This window comes from Corythoichthys intestinalis, chromosome 7 (assembly GCF_030265065.1).
Source record: "Corythoichthys intestinalis isolate RoL2023-P3 chromosome 7, ASM3026506v1, whole genome shotgun sequence".
Lineage (NCBI taxonomy): Eukaryota > Metazoa > Chordata > Actinopteri > Syngnathiformes > Syngnathidae > Corythoichthys > Corythoichthys intestinalis.
Window position 1 is genome coordinate 43,173,784 of NC_080401.1, and position 18,748 is coordinate 43,192,531.

An 18,748-nucleotide genomic window follows, 5' to 3' on the forward strand; every position below is an offset into this window, starting at 1 on the left:
TGAAGTTTGCCAAACACGTCTTGACTTTTTCCAGAGGTGGACAGTAATCCGTTACACGTACTCCATACTTCATTTTTCTCTCTTTAATCTACATATTAGATTTTTTTTTTTTTTTTGGGGGGTGGGGTGGGGGGGGGGGGGGTGCCAAGAGAAGCGGTACTAATTTCACCAATGAGACGGCGCAACAATTATTATGTAACTCCATTACACCAATCAGACGCAAGCTTGCCGTTAGCCGTATGACGCTAGCCTGTTCAATCACGTGGCGTCTTTAAAGCACCGTAAAAAATGAAGTATTTGATATAGAGCGCTGCCCTCAACATGGCTCGAAAGCACGGATTTAAACCTCTCCCCCAGTTTTTATTTGGCAACGAGTGTCCACGGAAAACCGGAGATATGATCCTTTTAATTTCATAATAGCAACTATGAAGGAACTACAGTATTCTTTATTCAAACTAGGAACTATTTTCTCCACCAGAGGGCACTCATGCTCTTTGGACGAATAATGCTTCATTTCTGTGTTTTTTTTTCTCTCGTCGGAATTAAAAGATTTTGTGTGTGTGTGTGTGTGTGTGTGTGTGTGTGTGTGTGTGTGTGTGTGTGTGTGTGTGTGTGTGTGTGTGTAGTTCTTTGGCTTAATGTGGTTATCTACTGGGTTATTGTATAGTATATTTACAACAACAGTTCATATAGATAAGTTAATGCTGAGAGGAAAAAAAATACAATTGTTTATTAAAAAAAAAAATAATAATAAATAAATAAAAAAGACCAGTTATTCACAATGTTACTCATTACTTGAGTATTCTTTTCACTGGATATTTTATTACTTGTACTTGAGTACATTTTTTGGATGACTACTTTTACTTTTACTTGAGTAATATCATTTTGAAGGAATGCTACTCTTACTTGAAAATTTTTGGTTACTCTACACACCTCTGCTGCTCTATTCTATTGGAATTTTTTTTTAAATGAAAGAATCCTTCTTGAAGTAGGCTTACTCTGAACTCTTGTTTTAATGCCAGAGTCATAGTTAGCCTACTAATGCTGCCACTGAAGGGTTGTAGTTTACATTCCTATAGCTGACCCAATGTTGTTCCTCTTGAATGCAAACTACTGCATGCTCTGTACCTGACTCAATCAGCTTTCAAAAATAAAACAAGTATCAACAATGAATTCAAGGGTAGCAACTATGGATTATTTTAGTAGTGGATTAGTCTATGAACTAGTTAGTTTGAATAATTGAGTAATCGGATAAGGAACATATAAAATTAAATAACTGAGCTGAGCCTCAAACCATATAAAAAAAAAATAATAATAAATGAGCATCTAAGTACAACAAAAGAATTGGTTAATTTACATAGCAAAAGTCTGCTAGTTTAAATGCTATAAAATAATGTTTTTTTTTTGTTTTGTTTTTTGTTTTTGTTTTTTTACAATGCTCTTAACGAATGGTTCAAACACATATTCCCGCAAAAAACGGCTAAATATACCTATAAACAAAATGACGAACACATTAAAAAACATTAGCTCAAGCTTATGTTGGTCTTAACAGGGAGCAGCTGGATTCAGCCATGTGAAATGAGTTATGTCATTTTCACTCTTGCCACTAGAGGGCAGCGTTTCCACCCAAATCAATAAAACTAAATGCAAACACTTTCATTAACAAACCATTAAAACACCGCTTTAATTAAACGAATACTCAAAGCAGCAAAATTTGACTCAAATCTTTTTTTCTAATCGAATTACTCGAGTTAATCGATTAATCGTTGCAGCACCATACAACTACCAAAATCAAGCTTTTCAAGTTACCCCATTAAATGCAGTGTTGTACCTCCTCTGCATTTCTCTAATAAAACACATTGGCATGCCTTCATCCGCTGATGTCAAACTGATGCATAACTGTGGACCCACAGATCCAATATTTACATGGGTGCGCTTTACTTCAAGCGATACAATCTGACACAGCGGCTGACGAGAGGCGGCATTAATTGACTGTTGTCATCTCCCCGACGCGAGCGCAGCCACCCGAAGGGTGCCGGGGCTAAATCAAGGGTTCCTTTCCCCTTTTTCAGCAATGTTTTCTCTTGTTCCGCGCAGCTCTTTATGCCGTCTTCAAAAGGCTAAAATGCAGATGGCAACGCCATCTGCGCGGAGTCAAAACGGCGCATTGAAAACCTGAAGATCCCCCACCATTAAACGCCATGTAAATACGTGGGAGGAGCCAGAGGAGGAGGAGCGGGGGATGTAAAGAAACAAGCTGATTAACTTTACACTTGAAGATCTTTTAGCCCAAACAAATCTCCAAATCACATGAGGACATGTCTGTAAACAAACAGAATGAAGACGTTTGATCGCTATCTTGAATATCAGCGAGCGAGGAAACGTTAATTAAGACCCGAGATTCATCAGCACACGTTTCAAAGAGTTACAATTACTGAACAATAAGGATATATTAATACAGGAGTCCCTGAATGGCCTGTGTTCACTTTAATTTAATTAAAGGCAGGAGATGTTGCAACTGTAGTCTTATTAAAGGACTGTTTCACAACAACATTATAAATGGTCAGATTTGTGGCTTGAGTTTACACCGCATGCTTCAAATTAAACAATACAGATTTTTTTTTTTCTTGAATGGTGCATTTGGATTATGAGTCATGGACAAAACCTGAATGCAATTGGTTATCTTGACGTAAACGCACTCACATTTGTGCCAAACAACACAAGTAACCACATTTAAAGGCAACTACTGTAACTCAAAACTACAGCAAAATATTTAATAATAATCCAGTGTGAATTCTGCCCTTGGCCCGTTGTAAAATGGGATAGTCTCCAGCTCCTCGTGATCCTGAACAGGATTAGCTACATAGAAAACAGATGGATGGGCTGTACTGTATTATTGTTTACTTTCATGTATCATTATTTATGTGGAATTTGGGTATCTGCTGTTGTTGTTTTAGGTCAATGGACATGTAATCATTAGGGTTGTTCCGATCATGTATTTTTTGCTCCCGATCCGATCCCGATCGTTTTAGTTTGAGTATCTGCCGATCCCGATATTTCCCAATCCGATTGCTTTTTTTTTTTTTTTTTTGCTCCCGATTCAATTCCAATCATTCCCGATAATTATTCCCAATCATATACATTTTGGCAATGCATTAAGAAAAAAATGAATAAAACTCGGACGAATATATACATTCAACATACAGTACATAAGTACTGTATTTGTTTATTATGACAATAAATCCTCAAGCATTTACATTATTAACATTCTTTCTGTGAGAGGGATCCACGGATAGAAAGACTTGTGACTTTGTATATTGTGACTAAATATTGCCATCTAGTGTATTTGTTGAGCTTTCAGTAAATGATACTGCAGCCATTCAACCCAAATGCATGATGGGAAGTGGAACCATGACTGTGCGTAGTGCTACCAATTGATATATCTTCTCTGCGTTGGGAAATAACATAACGTGTTAAGAAAAAGATCAATTGCTACCTTGCTTCCCCACATTGCTTCCCATGATATTTCTAATCGTAGGGAGGGGGATTGTAAGGCTTTAGCCTATTAAAAAAAGGCTCCAAAGGCTGCCATAATTCACTCTACTCATTTTATGCTGCCTTTTATCTCTCTAAATGGGTAAAACGGCGCCATTACAGATTGAGCGCGACAATGCGTGAGTGGGTCGTGCAACGCATGCATTAATTGCGTTAAATATTTAACGTGATACATTTTTTTAAAAATTAATTACCACCGTCATCGGGATAAATTTGATAACCCTACCTTAAGCCTAAACTAAAGACTCTGGATGAGTGTAACATATTATGTCTGTAACGTTAAATACAATTAGAAAACGATTTAATTAAAAAATATATATATTAAAAAAAGGCATGGCCGATATTTTTTTGTCGATTCCGATACTTTGATCGGACCCGATCGATCGTCATCTGTAGTAATCATGTATGTGTGAGTTATACAGAAATATATATATTTTTTAACATTAAATTGGATATACTCAGAAAAGCAGTGTCCTTTAAAAAAAAAGAAAAAAAAAAAACATTGGTTGCCATTGACGGCGATAGAGATCAAATTAGTGTAACTCCGAAATGGATTTGACGTTTATCGCCGTCAATGGAAGCCAAGAAAATGAACCATGTTTTTGACTTCAACTTAGATAAAAACGAACCTCAAACGCCTTACAATGAAGCAAAAGGACTGAGTGATTGCGCCAATGCATCAATCGGTGCAAAATGATTACAGTAATCCCCTCTAATCCCAATTCGAGGATCGCAGTCCTGCTATATCGCATTTACAATGTGTTTCTAAAGTGTGTTTACATAGCACTGAATGTAGTGAAATTTCACAAGTATAAGCCTTCTTATTGCCACAAAAAAGCTTGCTTTTAAAGGTTGATTTGGGGACTATTAACAGAGTATTTTATATACTTTTTAAAAATGGTAGTAATTATGGCATTTGGAAGGGGTAAATTGACCCTTTATAGGGCAAGTGACTGTTTTTCATAATTAAAAAAAAATAAATACAGAAAGAAAGATCTGACGTCCACAAACGTTCATACAGACTACAATATAACATTTGGTATACACAGAGGTGAGTAGAGTAGCCCAAAATTTTACTCAAGTACGAGTAGCAATACTTCAAAAATAATATTACTCAAGTAAAAGTAAAAGTAGTCGTCCAAAAAATTCACTTAAGTACAAGTAAAAAAGAAAAAAAGTACTTAGTGAAAAGAATACTCAAGTAATGAGTAACATTGTGAGTAACTGTTTACAGTGTTTGATTTTGGTTTTGAACAATGGTATTTTTTTTCTCAGCACAAAGTTATCTGTATGAACTGTTATTAGCATACTGTACTATAATTGTGCAATTTTCCAATTCCTGATGAAAAAACGGAGAAAATGAGCTTTTTGTAAAAGCATACTTTTCAAACATAAGTTTGACTTTAACACGGCTATTTTTTGGTTCAGTGACATCCCAAATATCTGAATAATGTTTTCCTTTTACAAAATAACATGAACAACCAGCCAAATGGAGCTTTTGATAGCAAAGTAGCAATTTATTCAGACATGACTACTGAGAGATGACGGTTTGTCGCCGAGATGACGCCGTTGTCGCCACGTCAGCTGTGTAAACTTTTCCCTCATCGTTGTCTGTCTCACAAAGATGGATTATTTTTGCGTTTCTGCGGGGTCTGCTTGGCGAGCCGCTTTACTGAGGGTCTTACTCGTTTTGCGTAGTTGTCCAACGCCTGGCCTTCCAGGCGTCCTCTCGTTGTTTTGTTCAGTCGGCGCGCCACCTGGCATCGTGCCGCCAGCGCTCCGACCTTGCTGCCTGGCCGTTCACTGCTGTTGAATCAGGTTGCCTGGTCTTGCAAAATGCGCTACTGCCCTCCAGTGGCCAGTTTTATTGCTTTAAAATGGGCTTGGAGTGTTGTTCTTTGTTTCTCAGATACAGTCGAAGGTATATATGCTTCTTATTAAAAAAAAAAATGCAAAAGACGTATAAATACGTTTTTGGGACAGTGAAGCATTTAAAAATAGAACGTATTTATACGTTTCCGGGAGCAAATGAGTTAATAGGACCGATAATATGTACTGTGCTGGCTTTACAGTTTACACACTAGTATGGGAAATCAGTTGACCATTTGCGGGGCATTGCTGCCACCTGATGGTCAGAATAATTCGCTGCATCTATTTTTTGTTACAGTAGTTTGGTTCATTCACTTACACACACAGTGCGGTGTATAGCGGTAGCATTGACAATCGTGAACACTTTCTGTTACGTTTCCGCCTCGGAAATATATGTCTGTAACTATTGTTTACTATAACATATGGATGTGCAGTATATGTTTACTTCTGTTGTGAAGGGCCATATGTACAGAACTTCATTAAGTTGTGTTGTAGAAGCCAGTCAATGCTTTAGTAGCTCAAGCTAGTGTGCAATGCTATACATATAATAGTTGTGTATACAAGTGTATTGTGTAGTTTGTTGTATATTGAGTATTGAATATGTGTATTTTTCTGTTGTTCTTTCACAACATTAAGACGAGTGTCTTCCCATAAAAGCAAGAAAAGACCAAGCCTTGTGGTTTATGGAAGCGCATTCATTCTTAGCTGGCTGTCGGGCAGTGCAGAAGTGAAACGCACTGTTTTGTTCATGTCATTATGAAAAATCTGGCGAGATCAAAGGCAAATCTATGTTGAATCCACCACTAGTTTTTTTTTTGTTTTTGTTTTTAACCTCCAGGTGTTCAAAAACTCAGGTTATACATTTAAAAAACTATATATTTATTATCGGTTATCGATGTCGCAGAAGGAGATTGAGGAGAAAGAAGTTATCGATATCGGTATTGGTTTCAAAAATGGATATCGTGCACCCCTACTTAGAAGTACATTTTCCTAAAAAAGTTACTCAAGTAAATGTAAGGGGAGTACATGTAACGCGTTGCTACCCACCTCTGGGTATAAAAGAGTGGCCTACATGACCCAAAATGTCATGTCCACATATGTGGATGCCAGATCTGAATTATAACTGTATTATTTTTTAAATCATTAATCATTATTGTATTTTTTTTATATATTTTCTTTTTACATTTTTTCATTATGAATAAATAAAATGTGTAAATCAATAACATGTTTTTGATAAATAAATAAAATGAATACAACCCGAAGTACACTTATTGGCACCCAATAAGTTTCTAAAGTTGATTAAACTAACAAACTAAAAAATGATCACTGCCATCTCTCCTAGTCAAAATGGATTTGACATCTAGCAGTCAACGGCACCCAATGAGTTCAATGAGTGTCCTATAAAGAGTTAAGGTGTAAACTTTCTCAAACACTTCAAATGCACTCTATTCCATGCAGGCATCAAATCAAAGTTGGGCAGCTGGACCAGGAGTGCAAGGTTTCCCTTCATTTGTACCAGCGGGAACAGACGACATCATTCTTGTACGATCGTCCACCCTCTGGCGGCCCTTTTACAATATGTGAATATGTAAAGCGCCGTATGAATATGTAAATGCGAGCTAATTCAGCCACGCGCTCTTACAACGGAACATGTGTCAGCCCTACGGGGCAGGTTAGGGTGACAAGACAGGTGAGGGGAAAAGGGCAAGAGGCTTTGTTGGGACACACTTAGGGACTTTTCTTTGTTGGCTTTTCATTTTAATATTCCCTGACTGAAGTCTCACGAGGTGTGCTGCAGAGTGAAGTTTTTGCGATTTAAGAGGTGTCATTTTCATTGGTTTTCACATTGTATAAACCTCTGACATATGCTGAGGTCATGTGAGATTTGCTGAGATCTTGTGTGACGATAGGGTCAAAACCATGTACTGGGAGCCGGAACTCCATTGGTCCAAATGGGAAAGGAATTCATCCCTAGATAATCTGTCGAATAATTGATTCTAAAAATATTCAATTGTAGCAGCTCTAAAAGAGGCCCCTCTAGACGTGTGGGTCACACACGCAGGGATGCAGTTGTTGAAAGGGTTCATTACCCACACCTTTCCCTGTGTTATAAGTAGTGATAATGTTCACAAACTTGAAAAGGATACAGTAATATAAAATAAAAAACTTTTTCCACAGCTTGCTTTGCCTGGCTTGACCCCTTAAGAACAGTATCAGGATTGTATCAAAATTAGATTTTTTTTTTTTTTTTTACAGTCACAGTCATAAAAAATAAAGTGCAGAAAAAGATAAGACTGATAAGGCTCGATTTTCTTTCTGTGCGACAAATAAGCAATATTTCATTATAGTTTACATGGCCGTGTCAGGGCAAACTGACGCACATATGGCTTATGTGCGTGCATGTATGCATTTTATCAGTCCATATAAACCAGTCCAGTCCATATAAACTTTGAATATAAGACGAAACGGGGATTATTAATGTAATGAAGTCTACTGCTTTAAGATGGCGGCCATTTGCTAACGCATCTAGTTCTTTATTATACATGTTGCTAAAGCAGCCGTGTCCGTCATTTGCATCTAGTTCTGTATGTATGTGATATCTACCGAAGAATCATGTGGGCGTAGTTTGTAGGCTATCAGCTACAGTCAGGTATTATTGGAGCCACCTAGCATAGTAGCGTCGAGTTTGCAACGGCGTCACTCTCCCTTGCCTTCTCCTCGCTCCTGCTCTGCTCTCTCGTCTCCGTGAGTCCGTCTTTCTCAGACTTTTCTCGCGTCAGTCAACCAACATAGTAACGCACGCCTTTCCCGCCTCAGTAACAGTAACGGCGTTGCCAAGATAAGAAAAGTAATTAATTAGATTACTCACTACTGAAGAAAACAACGCCGTTAATAACGCCGTTATATTCTAACGCCGTTATTAACAACACTGGTTATTTGTCAGCTTGCTCAGCACGTGTCGGACTGCGAATTAGTGCACATGTGTAATTACACATGTGCACTAATTCGCAGTCCGACACGCGAATTGTGGAATTGTGCATTAAGACCAGTAAGAGCCTAACCTAAAAGATTTACAGTGGTATGAAAAAGTATCTGAACCTTTTGGAATATTGTAGCGTCACCGGGGTCTGGCGGCGGCACCGTGATTGACACATCAACGCGAGGTTCTTATTGGTGCACCCGGTGTGCCAGCGCGTCATCCAATTGGTGGACTAGTTTGCCGCCTGTGTATAGACCCCAATCACATGACGTCACAACTCCACCCCCCTTACTGGAGCCGCCATATTGTGTGTCAGCTCGTCGTGTTTACACATTACCGCTACGTACATGCCTCCTATTACGGCGTGTTTTTCTGCTCGTTAACATTAATAATCAAAATGGTGAAGGCGTGTGTGGCGGTTGGTTGCAGTAACAGAGAAGATAGACGGAGAGACTTGAAGTTCTACTGTATTCTGAGAGACCCGAAGAGGAGAGCGAGATGGACTGCTGTAATTCGGCAAGAAATCTGGGCACCAAACAATCACCACAGACTATGTAGTAGTCATTTTATATCTGGTAAGATGCATTTAATATATATTTAGAAGATTTTGGGCTGACAACCACAATTAAGATCATTGTGTGACGTTGGTGATTGGGGTCTATATAGTTGCCTCTTTTTCTTTGGGGGCGGAGTTGTTGTTTTGTTGGTGTTGTTGGCGGTAAGCAGAGTAAAAAGAGGGAGAAAAATACCACGACTTGGGTGTCTAATTTTTCGCCGCCAAGCAAGCGTTACAATATTAATTAAAAATGAATGAAAACTAAATACTATTGAATATGTCATCATTATCATTTTAAAAATTTAAGTGACGGGTAAAAATAGATTATGACTGGACTTTTATGACCCTGTCAGTCAAAATGACAGACAACGAAAATGTCTAGCGCAACCTCTGGTGGAAAGTATGCAAACAGTGACAAAAGGTGCTCCCTCCACCATGCTTCAAGGTGGGGATGAGGTGTTGATGTTAGTGAGCTGCTCCATTTTTCTTCCATGACGTTATGTGCTACTCCCAAACAATTCATCTTTGGTTTCATCAGTCCACAAAATATTTTGCCAAAATTTCTATGGAGTGTCTAAGTGTCTTTTTGCGAACATTAAACGAGCAACAATGTTTTTTTTTAGAAGTGGCGTCCTCAATGGAGTCCTCCCATTCTTGCCCATGGTTTTACATATAGTTAAAGTGTGCACAGAGATATTGCAGTGTGCCAGTGATTTCTGTAGGGTTTCGCAGACACTCTATGGAGTATTCTGCGCTAAACTCTTGGCGTCACCTTTGGTGGACGGCCACTCCTTGGGAGAGAAGCAACAGTGCTAAACTCTCTCCATTTGTAGACAACTTCTCTGACTGTCGTTTGATAAACATCCAGACTTTTAGAGAAATTGGTTTCAATTACTCTTCCTTAGGCAGAGGGTTCACTTATTTTTTCACCTTCTGTCATTGTTTGCATGCTATCCTCTATTAAATTCTATCAAAATATGAAAACCTATATAAGTTTTTTTTTAGTTAAAGCAAACACTGTTTTTACATCTGTGTGATTTTGATAAAGATCAGATCACATTTGATGGTTATTTTATGCAGAAATGTGAGAAACTCCAAAATGTTCAGGTACTTTTTCATACCACTGTACATGAGTGATTTTAACGTTGGTGTGGGGTGTGTAAGGAGTACGGTAATTTTTCTCGCCTAATCTAGGACGACAAAAAAACTATGGATTCTGTCATTGGGATGGCCACTGGAAAGATAACCAATCGAGAAATTTGTTTGACAGAACCCAAAAAGTGAAGAAAGTGGTTATCATTAACTCTTTGGCTGTCAATGAAAAAGTGCGGTATTTGTGGGTGGGTGGGGGGGGGGGGGGGTCATGCACATAAACTACAGAATAATACGCTGCCAGCCTCTCCCAGTCAAAATGAATTGGAGACATCTATTACTGTCAATGACAGCAAAAGAGTTAATCAAAGCTTATTTTTAAGTTTCAAATAAACTGACTGCCAGGCTCACTCAACGTATCATCTCGGAAATCTCGGAAGCTACAGGCAATAATAAGTCTGTGATTGATTAATAAGCCCTAAGACAAAAAAAGGTGAAAGCCAAGCCCTATGGATTGATGCGTATGCATTTTGAGAATATAACTACCAAATTTCATTCTGATCTTTTAACGAATAACAAAGAAGTATTCATTTTAGTTTTTAGTCCTCACCAAGAACAAAGCGATTGAGTCTAAAAAGATTAAAATGTTAAAACACTGTACGTACTGTACATAATTAGTAAATACTTCACATTAAAGCACCTGCACGATAACTTTTATTGTGACACTTCAAAGCAAAGCAACACATCTTATTACATGCTTTATACAAATCCGCGGCTTTAATTACCCATTACGGTAACATTTATGTCACCGCCTCTCGACACCCTTGAATTCCACATGTCTTGAATTATTAATCCTTCTCTTACACATATGTTTCAAACACGGCAGAGATTTGACCGCAACATACGATAAAATCATTCATCATCAGAAAAGCAATATGATTGTTGAGCATCCAACAATCATCTGTGTATTTCAGGACAGGGGAGGTATTAAAGCAGCAAAACAGGTGTAATCGCGCCCTTAGCGTCTGCTCACGTCACGTGTAATATTATTAAGGCTTCATACGCGGGTTCAAGGGTCACCTCTTGCCTGCTGTTCATGGGCCACCAGGGAAGTGTATGTACAAAACGCCAAACATCAACTCATAGCAGGATGACGCAACGTAAATCCCGACTAGGCAACGCATCACATGGAAGGGGAATATTTGGAGATTAGCGGCCTATTAACTCAATAATTGCACTGACAACAATAGCCGCCAAATCTATGGCACAAATGGATTAGACGTCCATTGCCGTCAGTGGCGGTCAATGAGTTAATGACTGAAACAATTAGCTTGGAAGAGATCACGTTTATGACTTTACTGATGAGTTGTTGTACATTAGTAATAATCAGAAAGTGAAGACCAAACCCTCGTCGCCATAGCAAACTGAAGACCCTTGGCAAATCCCATGTCCATCAGTATGCTAGTTAAAACATTTTAATAATCCATTGTAGTCTCTATTACATACATGATATGATGAAAAGCGAGAACCCTGATATGGTTTCGCTTTAACAAATTGTCCATCAGAGGGCAACCATGACTCCAATGTGTGATAAAGAAGTAGTATTACGGGATGTACAGTGTATTAGGTCTCACAGAAGAACCAAGCACTTAGTTAGGGTGAAACATGTAATTACTTGGGATTCGCCACGTGCTAAAACAGAGGGTATCCTCGGTACACAATGGAGTTCTACATTCTTCAAATATATATGGCAGAAAACACAGACAAGGCTGAAAAAGCACTTTTTGCTCTCGCACACCTCTATAAAATAAACTGCTGTATTTTAAGCCAAAAGAACTGTTGTGTCTGACAGAACAATATGTCTTTATGCTGCCATAGCAGATTCATGGCGCATGAAGTCCCCGAACTATTTTTAATTTGTACGTTTTACCCTGGAAACTCCCATTTACAGAGGTCGCACAACCGCTTTTGTTTCAACCTAGCCATAAAACAAAGGTAATTAATTATATTTATTATTCAAAATGTCTCATTTTTAGCTTAGAATCATTAATTGATGTCTAACATCTTGTTTAAAGAAAAAAAAAAAAATTTAAAAAACGACTAAAAAAAATATTCACTTGCATATTTTAAACTTTTAAACGAATTACGTCACAATGAAAAAAATGGCGTCTGTAAAAAAGTCACGGATATCTACCTCATAACTATCACTTAATTGTTTTTTTGTTGTTGTTGTTGTTACTGTCGCATTTTCTCCGATATGTTAGATGATAAATAATCGATCCAAAGAAACAAACAAAAAACGTTTAAAAGGATAAATACATGTAAAAGAAAATCTCGACCACTCCTTGTTGTCTGCGATTTCCCAAAAATTCGGCTGTGGCCATTCGCATCTGTGTCTTGACACTTGATGACACATGCAACATGGAGTTTTAGGTTTGAAACAAGGTAAGCAGCGATAATATCTGGTTAAAATCATGGCGTCTTTAATTCTGCTCTCGAATGCTCTCGCTTGCTGTTTAATTTTTTTTTTTTTTTAAATGCCAGCCTGTTCAAAATATTTCTTCCCCCAGAAAATTGGGATTTTAAGCTTTCCAATGATCTATCACACATGCATATCGGACAGTTTTGAAATTTAGCCAAATTGGGGGGTCTCAGAGCAGAACTTCAAGTCACCTGACTGTTTTCCACCATATAAATAAACAACACTAACAGCGAAGTCATGGTTACAGTAAAGATTACATTAAAAATACTTCTAAGCCATTAAAATAAATCATGTGAAAAACAGTAATCACATCAGAAACTGAGCATGCTGTCTTGTGCCTCGTGACCACAAGTTCTTAGCGTTATCGGGTGAAATAATTCGTGTCTCCATGTACAGAGGTTGAGTAACATCCTACTATGGGCCATATTAACCCATTATAGGGCATTCATTTTACTCATTGGCTGCCATTGACGGCAGTAGACATCCAATCTATTTTGACTATTCACACCCACTCCCTCCAGTTTATTTTTGATTAGATGTCCATTATTGTCAATGACAGGCAATGAAGTAAATACAAGTAGTCCCCGGGTTACGACAGATCCGACTTACACGATTTCGACTTTACGACGTCTAAGTCTCGTCGTTTTTTTTGTTTTGTTTTGTAATGCATGCTTTTATTTTGGCGCGGAAGCATAGAACAGGAAGCAAGTACATTTGCAGACATGCTCGTCCACCCTGCACACACAGAGCAGCCGAGTGATAGAGGTGACAGCCTCCAGAGGCGAAAGCTGTATATAACCCCTTTTGTACTGTTTATTGTGCGTTTTCAATTGTGGTCGAATTTATGTGATTGTTTTTTATAATGTGCGGACGCTAACTGATACATGCTAATCGTTTGTGATTGCTGTATCAACAGCTTCTTGTAAACGCAAATTTGAAATGCTGTTTTTGAAGATGAGACCGATTTAATTCATTTTGTTTTAGTTTCATTCTGCAAGTGTTGATGTCATGAGCAGCTGAATAAAGTCGGCAAACCACACGGAAGTCTGACATCGTCATTTCGAAGCTTAGCTCACTGTCTAGCTAGGACTTAGCTCCGATGTCTTGGCGAGGACAGTCCATTGACGTGTAGCACTTGTTTTTGGATATATATATTTTTTAATTTAGAGGGTTTTTGAGGTATTTAAAGGGTTAATTCCGACTTACGCGGAAATCCGGGTTATATCGCCAGCACAGGAACGGAACTCGTTCCTAAACCAGGGACTACCTGTACTATGAAATTTCAAAAAACATAATAAATAAATAAAAGTTTTCAGTGATATTGGGGGCCACAGCCAAAGTTCCCAGATAGCAGACCGACGTTGAAAAGATGTTGGATCAACATTCCGCTGTTGGTCTTATATCGTTGAATCAACATCACTTTTGCACCTTCTATTAATGTTGTTTCCACGTTGAAATCCTTACAAAACCTAAACGTCATTTCGATTATTAAAATTATTGGCACAACGCTGAATCAATGTTATGTTTTCGACCAAAACGCCCGCTCATCCATAATTCAATGACTTTTCAGTCACATTTCCCGGTCAATCCTAAATTTATTTGTCAACATTAGTTGATCAACTATAAAACAATGTTAACCCAACCCTCCCCTGACATACCATACAACAACGTTGTTTCAATAACACTTGACGTCGAAAATTTCGACGTCACCCATACTGATGATTTGAATGGAAAATCAATGTTTATTCCACTGGTTCTTAACTTTGCTAAAGGTAGTGAACCCCATGAGTTTCAAATGTGCATCAACCGAACCCTTAGGAATTTGATCTTATTTTATTTTCAAATTCAAATTCAATATATTCAAGCCAGCAAGGTAAAACCAAAGTGAATTTCCATTGAAATTTCTTGTCATTTAGACAGCATGTTTTTAAAAATGCCAAAATGTATGTTTTTATTAGGGCTGTCAAAATTATCACGTTAACGGGCGGTATATTTTTTAAATTAATCACGTTAAAATATTCGACGCAATTAACGCACATGCCCTGCTCAAACAGATTAAAATGACAGCAGAGTGTAATGTCTGCTTGTTACTTGTTTTTTTGGTGTGTGGCACCCTCTGCTGGCGCTTGGGTCCAACTGATTTTATAGCTTTCAGCATCATGAGTAAGAGGTGTAATTATTGACATCAACAATGCCGAGCTATTATTTTAATTTTTGATTGAAAATTTACAAATTTTAACAAAACGAAAACATTAAGAGGGGTTTTAATATAAAATTTCTATACCTTGTACTAACATTTATCTTTTAAGAACTACAAGTCTTTCTATCCATGGATCGCTTTAAGAGAATTTTAATAATGTTAATGCCATCTTGTTGATTTATTGCTATAATAAACTAATACAGTACTTATGTACCGTATGTTGAATGTATATATCCGTCTTATCTTTCCATTCCAACAATAATTTACAGAAAAATATGGCATATTTTAGAGGTGGTTTGAATTGCGCTTAACTACAATTAATTAATTTTTAAACTGTAATTAACTCGATTAAAAATTTTATATTTAAACTGTAATTAACTCGATTAAAAATTTTAATCGTTTGACAGCCCTAGTTTTTATCTTTATGCCTGCATCAGACCACTAAACTAAGACTGGCCAAATGTGCATATCTTGGAATTTTTTATTCAAATTTGGAGCTATTTATCTTACATTGTTTAACATTAAACCTGCTTGGTTGCCTTAACCATGACCGTGCAGTTTCTGTCATGTTTACATCGCAAATGACATCAAATTTAATGAAAAGCTCTGCACAAAATGATCGCCAAAGTTGTACACAGTAATTTTGTTTAAAAAAAAAAAAAAAAAAACATGAATCTTCTCACAAATCCAACAAACAGTGTGAATTTATAACAAATAATGTTGCCTTTTGATTTGCTTTTCACACTGGAAAATGAAATGAAACTCGATTCATTTCACACTGTTTCTATTTTTGTTTTCATAACGACATTCTCATTCTATTACATCCTTGCCTACACACTATTTCCATGGCGTAAAATGCGAGGCAAATTTTTGTTGTTTTACGTAAATGCAGTGCACGTTACCCGGTAGGTCTCATGCCAAGCGAGAGTCAACCTTCCACTGAGCAAACCAGTTTCTTCTCCCATCAGATAGAGGACAAGCAGTTGAAAGAATTGGAATAAAGCCTGTAAATTTAGGACTAAACAGTCTAAAACCTGGTCTAAAACCATAAGCGGATTTTCAGGGGGGGCTAGCATGACATGGATCTTGGCGAGAAGTATAGCCTAAGCAGCCTGATTTGGAATTCCCCTCAAGAATTATGGGAAACAAAAAAAAAAAACGCTTATTTTCAACTTATAAATATTCTTGTAAGTTAATTTTTTTGCTGACACTGCGTTTCAGGGTCATCAACATGTTGTGCCGCCCTCCCCCAAAAGTCAAACTCTGCCTATGTCTAAAACGCCACTTTGCTTAGATTTCAGTATCCAAAATATAGATTCCTGCGTGTTTTATCCTTCACCAAACCCCTTAGACCAGGGGTGCCCAATCACGTTCCTCGAGAGTCCCTATCCAGCTTGTTTTCCATGTCTCCCTCCTCTAACACGCCTGAATCAACTAATCAGGATCGTTATCAGGCTGATGCAGAGCTTTCTGATTAGCTGATCATTTGATTCAGGTGTGTTAAAGGAGGGAGACACGGAAAACAAGCTGGATAGGGGCTCTCAAGGACTGGGATTGGGCACCCCTGCCTTAGACTGACTCACTGAACCCCTGGGGTTCGATCGAACCCAGGTTAAGAACCACCGGTTTATTCAATGTCGATCTGATATCTGGATTTCATTCATTTTAATGTGTTAATTTCGTTTTTAAAATTCTATTCATTTATATTTTATATTATTAATAATTATATGCAAAGAAAAATAACACTCGGCTATTTCAACCCTGACACACAATGCTAAACACTGGAGATGGGCTAATAAAACTAGTAGAGCTAGGAATCTTTGGGCACCTAACGATTCGATTACAATTACGATTCAGAGGCTCCGATTCGATTATAAAACGATTATTGATGTACCCACGTCCTTTTTTTTTGTTTTGTACATTAGTTCCAAAATTGTTCAAAAATCCTCTCAGGCTAAACCAAACTACTATTTCAGTATCAAGTTAGCATATAACAGTAAACAAATATACAAAAATAACAGTAAATAAAATACTCCAGTCCCCATTCTGTATCAGCAGCTTTAAACTACTACATTCAATTAATTTAATGTTGTGAATCAACATTTACAGTTGTTAAAATTGCTCCCGTTATTCCATTATTTCCCTTCTGTCTACTTTTGTCAAAGTTTTAAAACTATTTCATCATTTAAACATAGATTCAAGACAAGATTCTGCCGATTTAGGAGTATTTTAGATAAAGAGTTAATTAGGTTCGCTACAACAGAGCCTTCTCGAGAAGTCACTGCTTTAGTACTGCTTTAAGATGGCGGCTGTTTACTAATGCTGGAAAGTCTGTCATTTCGCGTCTCGGTTCAATAATATTTGTTCTAACGCCGCCTTCGTCTGTCATTTTGCATCTAGTTCTACATATATATGATAGCTACTGTAGCCGTATGTTTGTAGCAACTAGCAACTGGGCGTTGTTTGTAGCGGCTGTCGGCCGCAGTCAGGTATGATTGTTTTTTTTTATCTAGCGGCATGAGTTGAACATGATATTTACTCTCGGTCCGTTCCTCATTGCGTCCCAAAGACCGCGCTGACTGTGTTTTATTTCCGTTTTACCTGGTATAATTCAATAATCGGAATTTGGATGTTTGTGAATCGTTCTCGAATCTTCCACGGCCGAATCGCGAATAATCTAAGAATCGGAAATTTCGCACGCCTCTGAAAACTGGCATGTTGAAAAGGTTATTTGTTAATAATTAAAGTCACCAAATATTGCTCAAAATTCCAGATCATCGGGACATGCAATATTTCAACATTTTTGTAGTTTAACTAAGCTGTTGTTGGCAGCATTTAGTCTCATTTGCACATTTAAATGGGGTCATACGCCTTAAGGTGGCCCGCGTTCCATAGGTTGCGCCCCCTAGTTTAAATGAATGAATCCCACAGATCTTGTCTGTGTTTATAAAAAAAAAAAAAAAAAAAAAGTCAGACATAGCGAGTAAAAACAGGTGCAAGTGCATTTTTCTCAACTTTTGACTCAGCCTAAAGCAATGAGCACTTTACAAAGCACATGCAAATGCAATTTTTAAAGCACATCTCCGTGATTTCAGCGCACGGTAAACCACCAAAACCACGCGAGGTCCAATTTTCTCAACTAAAAAGTCTGCTCCGATGCTTTGCAAAAACAAACCATTCAGCGGAAAAATTGCTGTAAAAAGTTTAGCGGGACAAAAACTTTTAAGTCCTCCGTGCAACCCGCACGTGAGCCCCCGCAAGCCAGGCTCGGTACTCCGGCGAGAGAAGCACATCCCAGCAAGCGCCGCGAGCCAACTTTACTCTTTAAAAGACCAACCCGAGGAGGAAGTCCGTAGAAAAAGTCCAAAGTTTACCGCGCGCACCTTTAAAGCGCTGCGAGGCGTGCGTTAAAACAATGACAATTCACAGTGACGGAAGCTAGTTGGAGAAAGTTCACATCGGCGCGGCGTGCAGGTAAAAGCAGCCTTTAAAAAGAGAGATTTCAATGAAAAAGAAGGCTGGGACTTACTTTTCTCGTGCTTGGCTGTCGGAAGGGACCACGGCTCCTTTACCTTTGGCGTACATGCTGGATTCTGTTTTAAGACTTTTGCCCCACTCAACACCTGTCAAAGAAAGCAGCCAGGAAAACGCTCCATCTCCATAGCTACCCCTTCAGTGTTTTTCCTCCCCCCTTCCTCCCTCCCTTCCTCCCTCCTCCCTTCCCTTTCTCCCTCGCTCCCTCCTCCCTCTCTTTCTCGCTCACTTTTTTTTTTTTTTTTTTTTTTTTTACATCTCCAACATTGGCCACAAATCAGGCACAGTTTCTATCGGGGGAACTTGAAACCGTCCTCGGCTGGATTCCCCCCCGCATCCCCTCCCTCCTCTCCTCAGCCGCTGTTCCGCAGACCTGCGCTTCCTCCCTCCACTGAGTGCGCGGTGGGGGCTTCTTAAAGGGAAATGCACCACTTTTCTGTTTATTCACCCCCAGGTACAGGAGGAGATATGTAATTGTTT

The 18,748-nt window shown here is 38.3% G+C and overlaps 1 protein-coding gene across 2 annotated transcripts in view; it reads right to left on the reverse strand.

Moving 5' to 3' along the window:
• ssbp4 (single stranded DNA binding protein 4) overlaps nt 1–18,419 on the reverse strand; it is a 258,011-nt gene extending 239,592 nt beyond the window's left edge. For both annotated transcript variants that reach the window (XM_057841125.1, XM_057841126.1), the window contains exon 1: nt 18,264–18,419. In XM_057841125.1, the coding sequence (XP_057697108.1) occupies nt 18,264–18,319 (56 nt within the window). In that variant the 5' untranslated portion in view covers nt 18,320–18,419. The remainder of the gene's footprint in view (nt 1–18,263) is intronic.
• Between the last annotated feature and the right edge of the window lie 329 nt (nt 18,420–18,748).